Source organism: Protomyctophum bolini (genome assembly GCF_963924005.1).
Source record: "Protomyctophum bolini genome assembly, chromosome: 24".
NCBI classification, from domain to species: Eukaryota; Metazoa; Chordata; class Actinopteri; order Myctophiformes; family Myctophidae; genus Protomyctophum; species Protomyctophum bolini.
The window spans coordinates 8,473,878-8,487,843 of record NC_137885.1 but is presented as its reverse complement, the minus strand read 5'-3'; the positions used below and the strand labels follow the sequence as shown (position 1 = coordinate 8,487,843).

The 13,966-nt window shown below is 43.3% G+C and overlaps 1 protein-coding gene across 2 annotated transcripts; it reads left to right on the top strand.

The window, feature by feature from the left end:
- Positions 1-2,110: 2,110 nt before the first annotated feature.
- On the top strand, positions 2,111-9,041 carry pnpla4 (patatin-like phospholipase domain containing 4). Of its 2 annotated transcripts, none has more exons than XM_080758879.1 (7): positions 2,111-2,208; positions 3,288-3,489; positions 3,909-4,003; positions 4,845-4,980; positions 6,177-6,242; positions 6,921-7,073; positions 8,159-9,041. In XM_080758879.1, the coding sequence occupies exons 2-7, from the start codon at positions 3,304-3,306 to the stop codon at positions 8,291-8,293; spliced, it is 771 nt and encodes a 256-aa protein (XP_080615005.1). In that variant the 5' UTR covers positions 2,111-2,208; positions 3,288-3,303; the 3' UTR covers positions 8,294-9,041. The 2 variants fall into 2 exon arrangements, with proteins under 2 accessions (XP_080615005.1, XP_080615004.1); XM_080758878.1 differs by having other exon boundaries at positions 2,146-2,179.
- The last annotated feature ends 4,925 nt before the right edge of the window (positions 9,042-13,966 follow it).

Genomic DNA, 13,966 nt, shown 5'->3' with positions numbered 1-13,966 from the left:
AATTTCAACAGGAGCTGAGCAAGAAAGGTGCAAAGTGAGTGAGTGAGTGAGTGAGTGAGTGAGTGAGTGAGTGAGTGAGTGAGTGTGTGTGTGTGTGTGTGTGTGTGTGTGTGTGTGTGTGTGTGTGTGTGTGTGTGTGTGTGTGTGTGTGTGTGTGTGTGTGTGTGTGTGTGTGTGTGCGTGAGTGCACGGTGTACCTTCAGAGAGCACCAGTGTTTGAACTCCGGCAGGTCCAGCAGGTACTCTGGTCTGATATGACAGAGTGAGGCTCCCTGGGTTCTGCACAGAGAAACACAGGACAGACTGACACCCTGCTAACAGCAACAGGCAGGTTTGAATTGTGTCAGCGAGTACACGACCCCCCCCCCCCAACCTGTGTCGCCATGTCTGCTTATTAAAAGCGACTTTGGGCTTGTTTTCTGTAAAGTTGGTTGTAAATATTGGTAGTTGTGGGTTGCGTTTTCATGGGAGGTCTTGTTTCTAAAGAGTAGTTGACACACACACACACACACACACACACACACACACACACACACACACACACACACACACACACACACACACACACACACACACACACACACACACACACACACACACACACACACACACACACACACACACACACACAAAACACCAGAATATAATAGAAAAGTAAACTATTTGCTTTAATGTCCTACCTTATTGAATGAGCATCCGTATAGCATCATGTTCCTGTCATCCTGTGCTCCATATGCAACAAGGCACTGACAGCACCGGTACTGTTAAAAAGAGAATATTGTTGATAAGCAGTCAGTCAGTGAGCAGGTTATTTTTTTTAATAATTTATAGCTTTGTAGGAAGAAATAGCAACAGGTGGGAAAACACTTTTTACATGATTTGCATCCCATTCTTGATCTGCTCATCATCTTTATCCTCAGACAATAGGCCTATACTATAAGCTTCTCTTCATGCACAGACTGGCTGGCTCAACATGCCCCAGCTAACATGAATTAGTATTAGTAGTAGTAGTAGTAGTATTTACTATTATTATTATTATTATTATTATTATTATTATAGGTCTAGCACCGCTACCTACCAAGCAACTCTTTTCAGAGACTATAGGATATTTTTGTTGCCATATGCAGTATATTGTGTGCATTCTGTGGTATTTATTGGGACGTGTGACTTGTGTCTTGTGAGACACCACGCGCAATGGGACACTGTCTGTGACAATTGACATCCTATGTACATTGTTATAACTCACATGACCAGAGTGATGCCATATGTCGGACTAATCACACACACACACACACACACACACACACACACACACATACACACGCATACAATGCACGCACACGCACACACATGCACACACACACACACACACACACACACACACACACACACCCATTATATTCAGAACTATATAGGGACTATGCAAACAGCCATCTCAGTCTGGAGTCATACTCGAATTTTCATCTCATGGAAGTAAGCTGTCCAACTCTGTTTACTTTTGTTGAACTCAAATGTGACTCCTTAGCAACTAATAAAGATTCTTGCTGAGTAATATACAACGCATCCTGAGGACTTCTTCTTTTCAAACGATTCTACAAGACCAACATGAAACATCTTAGATTTAAACATTTAAACATTTCCCCGCACCAGCCTCCAGATCCAGACATTTTATTTATTGTTTTACCTCTTTCTCCGCACCATGGCCTTTACTTTTCTGTTTAGCATTCCTCTTTCACCATTTCACCTTCCTGTATAATTAATTCACCTGCTTCATTATCTATTATCCCACCTGTGTTTTGATTGAAGTTAGTCCTACGTCAGGCCCAGGAGGGAGGCTACCACTGTCAAACCACTTCACTCAGCGTCGTCGGAGACATGTGGAGGAAAAACTATTTAAATGTTTTACCGTGGCCTGTGAGTGACCAATTAAACCACTCGTCTCTGCATTGAATATATATTAAAAAAAAAATGTCAAAAGCAGCCGAAAGCTTTTATTTTGAAATCACTGCTGAAGTCACATGCCCAGGCCGGCGAACCATCCCACAGCCCGGCCGGGCGGTGAGCAGCATGCGATTGGCTGGTAAGGTGGTTGCCTAGGTTACCGCCTGCTTCACCACTGACAAGTCTGACGGACACCAGGCACCAGCTAGTGTTTACATGGACATGAGTAACACATGTGGTATATTATGATTTAACACGATGAACGAGGTAATATTATACTGTTCTTCTAATGCTGCTTGTTAAACTTTACATAAGGTGTACTGTTAACGTTTTGATGTTCATGGAGTGTATTTGTATTACGTTAATTTTGTTCTTACATCATGGGATTCATGGCATATATAGGACCAGATTAGAAGGTTATTCATTCATTATTAACATGATAGCCCATTGGTTTGGCTATAGATATCAATTTACCTTAATAAGACAGTAAGACTTTTATTACTGCTATTACTGCTTAGTGCCGTTTATTGATAATGCACTACATTGATAATGCGATATGAGACAGATATATTATTTTTTGTAATATATGATACATGATACTGTACGTTAGTTGTCTTTCTGCTGGTACAGTCGTCCCCACAGTATCATCATGATATCAAGTAATGTGGGGGCCTCCTGATAAAAAAAAGAATGTTTTAGTCTTTTAGTGTTAGTCAACCCAATTCAACCCAGTGTCCCGGAATACAATAAGGTCAGACTATTCAACCCATACAATAAGGTCAGACTAAAGAGGTCCTTTGTCTGAGGCTTAATCAGGAGTTTGGCCAGGGGTAAGCTAAGCCGTGGACATTGCTCTTGTCTTGTCATGTGATATGTAATGTATGTAATCTTGTTATTTTTTTTTTGTGCTACGTCAAATGTGTGTATACTGTCTGCATACTGTACATGGCTACGAATACCAGACGAGTCACCCGGTTTACCAACTCGCCCCGGGGCATACAGCCGGCGGAACTGTGCGGCCTGGTATTCCTAAAGTAACCTAAGTAAATGATGCTTAAACGGTTAAACCTAACCTTATTCTTAACTTATGCCTAACCCTAAACTTATTTCTAACCTTATTCTCAGTAAAAACAAAATAAAGATTACAAGAACCGCAGCACAGAGTGGTCGGCGTGAGGTCGGTGGAGATGGTTTAGGGGCGACCGTACCTGGCACACGGCTACTGGGTCGCAAGACAAATTTCAGTGTGAACTGGCAATAAATTACTACCGGTATATAATAATAATGATATATACTGTGATGTGATATTATCATATCGCCGTGTCCTCTCCTCTCCGTGTGGTCAGTGACAGTGGCCGCAGCATGCCGGTGGTCAACCTTTCCTTCGCAGCGTGTGGCTTCCTTGGCATCTACCAGCTGGGCGCGGTGGGGGCCATCCTCCGCCACGGCGCCAGGCTGCAGGGGGCGCTCCGGGCCTGCGCGGGAGCCTCCGCTGGCTCCCTGGTGGCAGCGCTGGTGGTCACCGCTCCGCACACACACAAGTTAGAGGTAACCCAAACACTGAGGGGTTTGTGCGCCGCCTTATCCCATTAGCCATAAATATGGCTATTAAATAAGTCTAAGCATAAGGGGTAAGGGCAAGATGGGGCCCTGTTTGTGGGCTCAACTCAATCTGCCCATACCAGTGGTGGGAAAAGTACTCCATTTAGTAAGTAAAAGTTAAATCCTGCCATATAGAAAATACTGTTACAAGTACCCGGAATTACAAACATAATTGGCATCAAAATGTTCTTAAAGTACAGTAGCAAAAGTAAAAGCGGAATGTCCCAATTTTTTCAAATGTTTATTTTTTATTTTTTAATAGCAGATTTACAAGCCCACAATGTGTCGCATCGCAACACATTTCTGTAATAATGTAATAATTGCAACAGGCCTACTATACCCATGGTCACCTCTTTCCCTCACAGCTGTGTAAAGAGTTCACCTACAGGTTTGCAGACGAGGTGAGGAGACAGAGGCTCGGAGCCGTCACGCCAGGCTACGACTTCATGCTCACGCTGCGGTAAGACAACCCTATACCCTACAGTGGGTCGGGACCCATGCATGCTATGAGCTTGTAGATCTGCTATTTTCACAAACGTCTTATTTCACTTTTGGGTCTTGTCAGCTCAAACGTTGGGAAACACCGACTACTCTATAGCCTGGTTTTGTAGTTTAGTTCCCTCCCCAATGCAGATTCAAAACTACATCAAAAGTAAACCACGGTAGGCTGCATAAGGCTGACCTTATAGTACGCCGTGATGTGCAAATAAATGTAATTAAACTAATCATGCGTGTGTTATATGGTGTGTCAGTGTGCATTGACACTACCGTTGACTACTGTCGATGCTTGCACATGGGCTCTGGGAACTGGTGCAGCTGTGTTGCTTAATTAGCCTGCATGCCATCTTTTAAATCTGCTATAGTTTTTAACCAGAGTTGATAGTTGTGCACTGAACACTGCCGATCTACAACCTCACAACGCGTCGCGTAGATCTGCTATTTTTGTGACATTGTGTGCACAATACGACACACAACCAACGCAACATTGAACCCGAGTATAACTGAGGCTTTTCTCTCCAAAATGCACCGCACTCTTTTGACGTGGAAAGTGGTACAACAGAGCTCAGGTGCGTCCCAGTTACAAACATCAGATCAGCATCTTCCGTGTTCTGCGGTCGGTCTGGCTCTGGGGCTGGCAGATTGTCCAATAATTACACGTCACCCTGAAGAGCGTTCCGTTTAGGACGCCCCGGCGGGACTGTTATTAAAAAGAAAAAGGAAAAAAAACTGACAAACGACCATCTGTTCGCCTCGGTTCCGTCTCTCTCTCTCTCTCTCTCTCTCTCTCTCTCTCTCTCCAGGGAGCACCTAGAGGAGATTCTGCCCGCCGATGCCCACAGCCTGGCCACTGACCGCCTGCACGTCTCCCTCACACACTCCAGGAGCGGCAAGAATGCCATCGTATCTCGCTTTGCCTCCAGGGACGAGCTCATAAGGGTATATATACAATATAGGACCAGGCCAGAACTGTCCTCTCGTTTGTTAGACTTTGCGAGAGAAAATAAGCAACTAGGTCTATGAAAACAGGCCCAAAAGAAGTGACTATTAATAGGCCTTGTTATGAGCAACGGCAGTCCCTGGCACAAAATATTTTCAGATGGGGCGGTTAATATGGCAAATGGTAATTAAATTACCATTAAATGGTGCTTTTATCCACCAAACTTTGGTGGTCCAATGCGGAAATGCAACCGAGCACTCAATGTTAAAGCCCAGCTGCACGAGTTTCCTCGTCATGAATCCACGGGTCCGCCTGCAGTCCTTCCTCTTACCACTAGGGCCCAGCGCTTCAACATTGGAGTGCCTAGCTGGCCCCTTGGTTCAGAGTCTTGCTCAAGGACACTTGGACACTAACAGTGTGTTTTAACAGCAGGCGACAGACAGTCAAATCTTCCGGAAGCGCATTATTTGTCTATGGGAAGTTCGGAACGTCGCCCAAAAAGATAAATACTTTTTTCGTCGCCTTGATGTAAAATTGGCTATTTTGTCAAAAAGTAATCCAAAGTGGTACGTCATTATGAGACTTAAATTTATCTTTCAAGTTCAACTTGTTGTTTACGTCTCAAAATGACTGGATATAGAGGTTTTGTCGGTATTTGTAGCAAGTGTACAAATATTAGACCTTATTTGTCAAATGTTTAGGCATGTATACTTTAATTTACAAAAAAAACATCTTCCAAATATAAAATTATAAACAAAATAGATTTTACATGGAGGTGCCAGATGTCCCAGTGCCCACCTATCCTGTTACCCCCGCAACTAGCGATATTTATACAAGCGACTTTACAGAACAACAGGCCCTAAGTGACTTATAAGCAGACTGATCATAAACCCTGTGTTTCTTTTACTGCGCAGCTCAGTGGCTAAATGTTTATTATTACTTTATGTCCCTTGTCGTTTTCCCCTTGATCTGCAGAAAAATTTCTTATTTTAAATCACCTTTTAAAATGTACCTTTTATCCAAAGGCCTTCAGAGTGAAATTGCACAATGTTTTATTTCACACTGCACTTTCATTTTTAAAATGCATGACACATGTCTATGAATGCATCACGTAGGCGCCGACTTATTAAATGTTAATTATTATTATCATTATTGCAGGAGTGATGTTGCTTTTCTTCTCTTTTCTTTCTAAAAGGCACTGCTGGCCAGTAGTTTTGTGCCCATCTATGCTGGATTCAGACCCATAGAGTTCCAAGGACAGGTAATGGATTTTAAAGTTATTTTCCACATTTCTTTTTGTCCAAAATAGTTCAAAATGTATGAATTGACATCGGTTGTTTTACTGTGCGGTTTGTGTTCACATGATAATCCCAATGGTTGTTTCACTGTGTGGTTTGTGTTCACATGAGAATCCTGGAAAAACAGTGGCTCGGTTGCACAAAATAATGTCATGCGCAACGAAATAATGAAAAACAAAAAAAATCTTATCGTATATGCGGGTGGAAACATTGCACGTCCGAAAATAGTCAATCTGCAAGCTCTGCTATTGGTACAGTTAGTAATTAGTATAAAAGTATAAAATATAAAGTATAAAATAAGGGTTAAAGTCGTTAATCTAAAATGACAGGTGTTTTCCAGGTTTTAATGGGTCAAAAAGTACACTTTGTACTTGTACCTCAACAAGGTATACTCCCAGATGATACACGCTGTGAGTTTGTTTCTGTCCACTTCATGTGACCACCGCGCTCTGACTTTAGGTGCGTTACCCGTTAAATAAATAAATAACGGTAGTGGGTCGCATACATGTATTTCACACTGATGAAGGCTGGATAGCCGAAACGTTTGTCCCTGTTCAAAAATGAAATAAATATTTTGCACTGAAGTCTTGGTGTGTGTGCGACCCACTACTACGTTATTTATTTGCTTTGTTTCCGTCCAGACATGGATTGACGGAGGCTTCACAGACAGTCTGCCCATCCTGCCCGTGGGACGGACCATCACCGTGTCGCCCTTCAGCGGCCCGCAGGACGTCTGCCCCGAGCACCGAGGACGCACCAACCTGCACCTCAGACTGCCAAACATGACCGTTATGGTGAGTGTATAGTGGACGGCACCAACCTGCACCTCAGACTGCCAAACATGACCGTTATGGTGAGTGTACTAGTGGACGGCACCAACCTGCACCTCAGACTGCCAAACATGACCGTTATGGTGAGTTGTAGTGGACGGCGCCAACCTGCACCTCAGACTGCCAAACATGACCGTTATGGTGAGTTGTAGTGGACGGCACCAACCTGCACCTCAGACTGCCAAACATGACCCTTATGGTGAGTGTAGTACTAGTGGACGGCGCCAACCTGCACCTCAGACTGCCAAACATGACCGTTATGGTGAGTTGTAGTGGACGGCGCCAACCTGCACCTCAGACTGCCAAACATGACCGTTATGGTGAGTTGTAGTGGACGGCGCCAACCTGCACCTCAGACTGCCAAACATGACCGTTATGGTGAGTTGTAGTGGACGGCGCCAACCTGCACCTCAGACTGCCAAACATGACCGTTATGGTGAGTGTAGTACTAGTGGACGGCACCAACCTGCACCTCAGACTGCCAAACATGACCGTTATGGTGAGTGTAGTACTAGTGGACGGCACCAACCTGCACCTCAGACTGCCAAACATGACCGTTATGGTGAGTGTACTAGTGTGTTAGTCCATGGTCATTATAGTTAACTAAAACCGATGGAAATAAACCAACTCGAAATTTGCAAACGAAAAAAGAAATAAACATTGTGTTATCTGAAATGGCAAACAAAAAGGTAGGAGCGCACACCAATAGTAGCGGGAGGTGCTGACCACGGGAGACAAACGTGAAAATAGAAAGGAGAGGTCGCACAGCTCGTAGTCGCGATGCAAAAGATACTTATTAACATTTCGGCAAACAAATTGCCTTTTTCAAAACGTTGGTGACCCAATAAAAAAGTATTGTTTGCATCGTGACTACCAGTTATCTGAAATAAACACCAAAATGGTTGCTGGGCAAAGGAAATAGCCAATTTACTGTAAAACACGTTTCAGAAACCTTATTTTTTTGTTTTTTTTATCGTTTGGGGCTATCAAAAGATGAATTTAAAAATGTAGTTTCATAATAATACCTTCTGTGCTTCTCTTCCCCTCAGTTTTCCAAAGACAACCTTGGTCGTCTGAACCAGGCCCTGTTCCCTCCGTCGCCCGTCCGCATGCGCTCGCTGTGCGAGGAAGGCTTCGACGACGCCGTGAGGTTCCTGAAGAGAGAACAGTGGATGCAGGGCTGAGCGACATGCCGGTCGCACTGTGCGAGGAAGGTCTCAATCTGAGGAGAGAACACTGGGTGGACTGACTGAGCACCATGCGGTCACTGTGCGAGGAAGGTCTCAATCTGAAGAGAGAACACTGGATGGACTGAGCACCATGGGAAATGTGACTAAAGGCTCATACATAGTCTGGATTTACGGTGGTTAGGTGACCACCGAACTACAACATGACGTAACGTGCCGCGGTGAAGAGCAAACCACCGCCACCGCTCCAGCCCTTCTCTCTGTTTTTACTCACCACCGCTCAACGTTATTTCAGCTCCGGTGGTCGGAGCGGTGGTCACCTCATCACCGAAAATCCAGACTATGAATAGGCCTTAACTGTACATGGTTCCCACGGCTATGAAATTCCTGGGAAATATAAACATTTTCCAGTCCCGGAAAAGATTTGGAATTCATCAAGGGCTCTGTGTGATTGCAGCCTAATGTGTACCGGGACTTGACAAAAATAACAGATCTACAAGCTCACGACGTGCTGCAGTGTGATCACGTCATGCCCACTAGGATAGGACATATTCTATCTACACTGCCTGTCTGGAGTAAGAGACTCATTATTGCGCTGAATGATAAGCCTGTAAATTGGGTTAAATATTCTGGAAAGGTTTATATTCAGGTTGGCTTGCCATTTCAATGGTTTCTCCGCCCCAATTAGACTGACTTGCCTCCAAAAAGGTGGTGTGACATGTTATGTACAGACCTAAATAAACAATTTAATGTTTAATCACACTTTAAAAGATGCCTTGTTAGACTTATTGGGTTATTTTTCTTTACACCTACAGGTACACCACTTGTCGATCATCCGATTCCAAAGTAGGGGCGCTATTTTTTATGCTTCACTAGAATAGTTTAAACGTAGTTTTAAACGTAATAGTTTTAACCTTTTATTGTGTCCTATTGGTTTTAGTTTTACGACATTTCAAAAGACAAAATTGTAAACTGAATTGTAACAAAGACATCAAATCATTTTCTAAAAAAATAAATCAGACATTTTCAGCCAAAACAAAATATGGAAATCTGTGAGCTTGGTAGTTTGGCTATTCAAATAGGGCTTAAAGTGGTTAATTCATAATATTAGTTTGGGTCTCCGGGTGGAGACAAGACACCAAACGTATCCTTTTGTGGTCTCGGCTGGAGCTGAAAGAGTTTGTTAAACCATATTAACACAGTTAATACAGTACATAACACAGAATCACATTGTCTGAAATAGTGCTCCGGTTGGGATGCCTGTCCTCCCGGAGTCCCGGCCCATTACTCATGCATGATGTGAAACAGCGGCTCTCATTTTAACCCATTCTGACCTGAGATCAGATTCATACGAGGTTTCCACTGGACAGACACTGGTCTGATGAACCCACTTCTGACCTGAGATCAGATTCTAAAAATGTCAGTCGCTCTTCGATTTTTCAAAAATAGCAGACCTACAAGCTCGTAGCGCGCCACTCGGTGGCGCGCTATGAGCTTGTAGATCTGCTATTTTTCAATAGCTAAAGCATAACATGATGCTGACACCAAAATGGGTTCCCGTTCAGAATGGGTTAATCACATTGTCAGAGTGGTGGTCGGCCGGCCTGGCGGTGTCCGAGTGCTTTAACCCATTTAGGCCTGACGTCGAATTTTTTAAAATGTCTTATAAATCCTGACAGTTTTCTACATTTTTTGTCCTGTAATGTCATTCATGTCGAATGCCATGTTTTTATGTTCTGTGTGGACCCCAGGAAGATTAGCTGCTGCTATGCACCAGCTAATGAAACCTCTTTTAAAAATGTCTTCTAAATCCTGACAGTTTTCTCAGTGCAGGTGCTCCAATATTTCATGTCAAGGACCCCAAAAATGATATGTAATTGGTCGCCGACCCCCCATCTGAAAATATGTATAGTTCCAGGGACCTCCCAGAAGCAAATATTTGATTTGAAAAACCTTCGCTCTGAAATAATATATATTCAAAGATTTGCGCCACATATTCACGATAAAAATAAAAATAAATTGACCTACAAGCTCGTATAGCGCTATGAGCTTGTAGATCTGCTATTTTTCAATAGCTAAAGTAGAGCGGGAATGCTTAAAACACCAAAAGGGGTTCCCGCCCCAAAATGGGTTAATAATTGGAATGGCTATAACGTCGTCGTCTCAACACAAGCCTATACTCATATCGTCACATGATGTAGCCTCGTCTTGTCAGCCATGGTGAGACGAACCGAGCTGTCATGTTTACAGTGTGTACTGACTGGCGGATAAACTACATTCACTCTTGTACTGTACTCAAGTGCACTGGCCGAAAGTGCACTCATGTACTGTACTTCAAACATTGGCCAAAAATTGTGAAATATTACCTGAGAAAGAGGCAAAGGATTTGAAAATAGCCTTTTTTTTGTGTATAAAAAAAAAATTGCATATAATTTTGGTACTTAAAACATATTTTGATGGCAATGTTTTTGATCTTTTCCTCAATACAGTACTTTCCTTGAATACAGTACTCTTTTTTTTTTTTTGTGGCATTGCTACTTTTACTCAAGTATAAAATAACCGTGTTCCATTTCCCTCTGCCAGTGTCCTTGAGATGATGAAGCACTTGCTATGAATTATGAAGACGGAGGATATATACGACTGACCCCAATGCGCCCGAGCTTCAATCAGATAGCAGCCATGACAACAGTGTTCCTGAGCACTCTCTCTATCTCGTCTCGTCTCTCCTCTCCTCAGAGGCATAATTTCAGAGAGAAATAGGGGACAGCGAAAAATAAGTTACCATTAAGTATATCCCCATTTCTTTAAATAGTGGATCTACAGTATACAAGCTCTCAACGTGTCCCCAAGCGACGCGTTGTAGATCCACTATTTTCACTATTTTGTTTGGGGCAAAAAAGAGAAAATGTTTGAAAATGATGACATTCCCAAAATAGGGATATGCCACATTGAAATGAACGGTTGCATACAATACAATGCTTATGTCATTTATACCAGTAAGACGCGCAAACGCGGGAAGCGAACGCAGCTCGTACATGTTTGGGTTTTGGACGTATAGCTGCTTTGGGGACTCCTTATATGGTTATGGCTGAGTCATGGTGACGTAATCACTCGGCTCCATATATGGGCACAAAAGCGGGACAGACACACACACAGACAGACAGACATGATCTGCTAGGTCTCATAGTAAGTGCTCATCCGTTCGCAAACATGCCTGACATGTAGATGGAACGGGCATCGTTTGCGATGAAATCAGATTATAATCTGCAAAAAAATATTCAGAGTTGGGGACAGACAGACTATGCATAAAATAACGGCATTTAAAAGGTTAAATGTGAATACTAGGGGGGCGGCGATTGCCCCAAATGACGACCCTGCCTCACACCCTCTCTCCTCTCCACTTTATCCCTATAGATCTGCTATTTTCAGCATGTAACCAAGTGTAAAATCAGCCATTATGACACCATCAAGTCCCGCCAAAATACATTTTAGTCGACAAAATCGACTGTAGATTTAGTCAACTAAAAATCTTATGGTATTTTTAGTCGACTAAAACTTGTTATGTTTGGCTCCGGTCAGGTCACCCCTGTAAATAACTTTTTCCATCACCTGAATTACATTGTTACTTTATTTAGCAACGTTTGTCATATTAACGGTAGGTAACTATACTATAACTAAAAATACATCGCATGGATGCACCTGGGACGTATCCTCAGTGATGTATCCTGAGGTCAACGGTTTTTCGGGTCTACCAACATCATACCGCATTTTTCTTTTACATAAATAATGTAAATCTTTACCACTAAAACACATACTAGAGAATATTTATTTCTTAGGACAGATTGAAAATAACATATAATTGGCGTTTAACCAAGCCTCCGCATTTCTATTCTGGGGGGGGGGGGGGGGGGGGCATTCACCATGAATCACAGATCTAAATTTATGTGATCTAAGCTCAATCTCAAGCTCACAACGTGCCGTGAGCTTGTAGATCTGCTATTTTTGGTGAAGAGACTTGGTGTACTGTAAAGGCTGAAAAGGAATGCACACACGAAAGTGCAGTTTAACTCAGGTCCGTTTCACTAGGCAGAGACGTCCAAGCAGGTTAAAGACTTTGGTATAGATGGGGTTAAAAGTGTTCCAAAGTACAGAGATAACTCCGATGTCAGTTTAGAGCCTATAGACATGCAGAGTTTGTTCTACAATTTAGGTATTTGATTTAGCAGACGCTCTTAATCCAGAGCGATTTACAGTAAGCATTGTGTATGGGTAGTTTTACTTAAAGTAAAACCAATAATAATCAGTTGTAGGCTACTTCTTACACCACCACTACCAGCTCACTACATGATGAAAAGCAGCACGGCGAGTGTGTGCGTGTGCGTGTGCGTGTGCGTGTGTGTGTGTGTGTGTGTGTGTGTGTGTGTGTGCGAGCAAAGCGCTCGCCATCAATTTTCCAAGGAGGCATTTAATTTCCCTCAGCTGGAAGCCAGTGTTGGGGATTAAAAGAGAGAGAGAGAGAGAGAGACATCACAAGGCGAAGGAGAACATGGACCATCATGGTGGAATGGGGGAATGTATATCCTCCAGGAACGTGGCAGATATCCTCCTTTTCCTTTGAAGTGCTATACAGCAGAAACCAACGTTTGAACTGCGTGTTTCTATACCAGCTCCTGCAGGGGTTTATATCTCCGTCCGTGTTTGACAACCCGCCCACCAAACCAACCCCCATTCCCCCACCACACGCATCGGCGGACGTGAGTTGTTGCGGACCTCGGTCGTTAATACTTCACACAGGGCAGCAGTGGTGGAAAAAGTACTACATTTCTTGACTTAAGTAAAAACATCAATACTGCAAGTATTGACAGTACACCAAAGTCTTGCAATCGTATTTGACGTCGCTGAAGAGCATGCTTCAAAACGGGTTTATAGAAACCAATGGCGTTAAACCAATGGGTCACTTACTCACTTTGTAGAGAATGTTAGAGGGGCAGGGGCTGAAATTCCCTAAAAGGGCCCTTAAAATAACAAATCTACAAGTCAGAATGTGTCGTGCTGAGACTGGTTGAGAGCTTGTAGATCAGCTATTTTCGGTGTGTGAGCCCCGCACTCTTTAGAAGATGCAGCTTATACGACATGAAAATTCTTTCAACGTAAAATGCTGCATTCATTAAAGTTCAGGGGGGGAAAAAAAGGCAATTCTCCTGCTGCCTTCGGGTATATTATGGCATGGAAAGGAAAGGGGGGGCATTTGCAATTCTTTCACCAAGTAAATGAAGCATTCGTGTTCTGGAGAGGACACTTTTTTTTACAGACGAGTAAAAGGGCAGGGGGCTGAAGCCCCCCTTTAATGAATAGCATTTTTATAGCGCTTTTCCAAGTGCTCAAAGCGCTTTAAACTGGTTCATTCATTCATACATTGGGAGGTGAAGCGGCGAACAGTCGACGCCAGCGTCCTCACTTTCCACACCAATGGTGGCGAGCTCACACCGACCAACTTATGTAGGGTTCAGCGTCTTGCCCAAGGACACTTCGACATGTGGACAGGAGGAGTTCGAACCGCCGACCCATGATGCCGGGCCACAGTCGCCCTTCCTTTGATGTCTATGTGTGTGTGTGTGTGTGTGTGTGTGTGACGTCGTGGCGGTTCTCTTCGTCCATATAGTTAGTTAG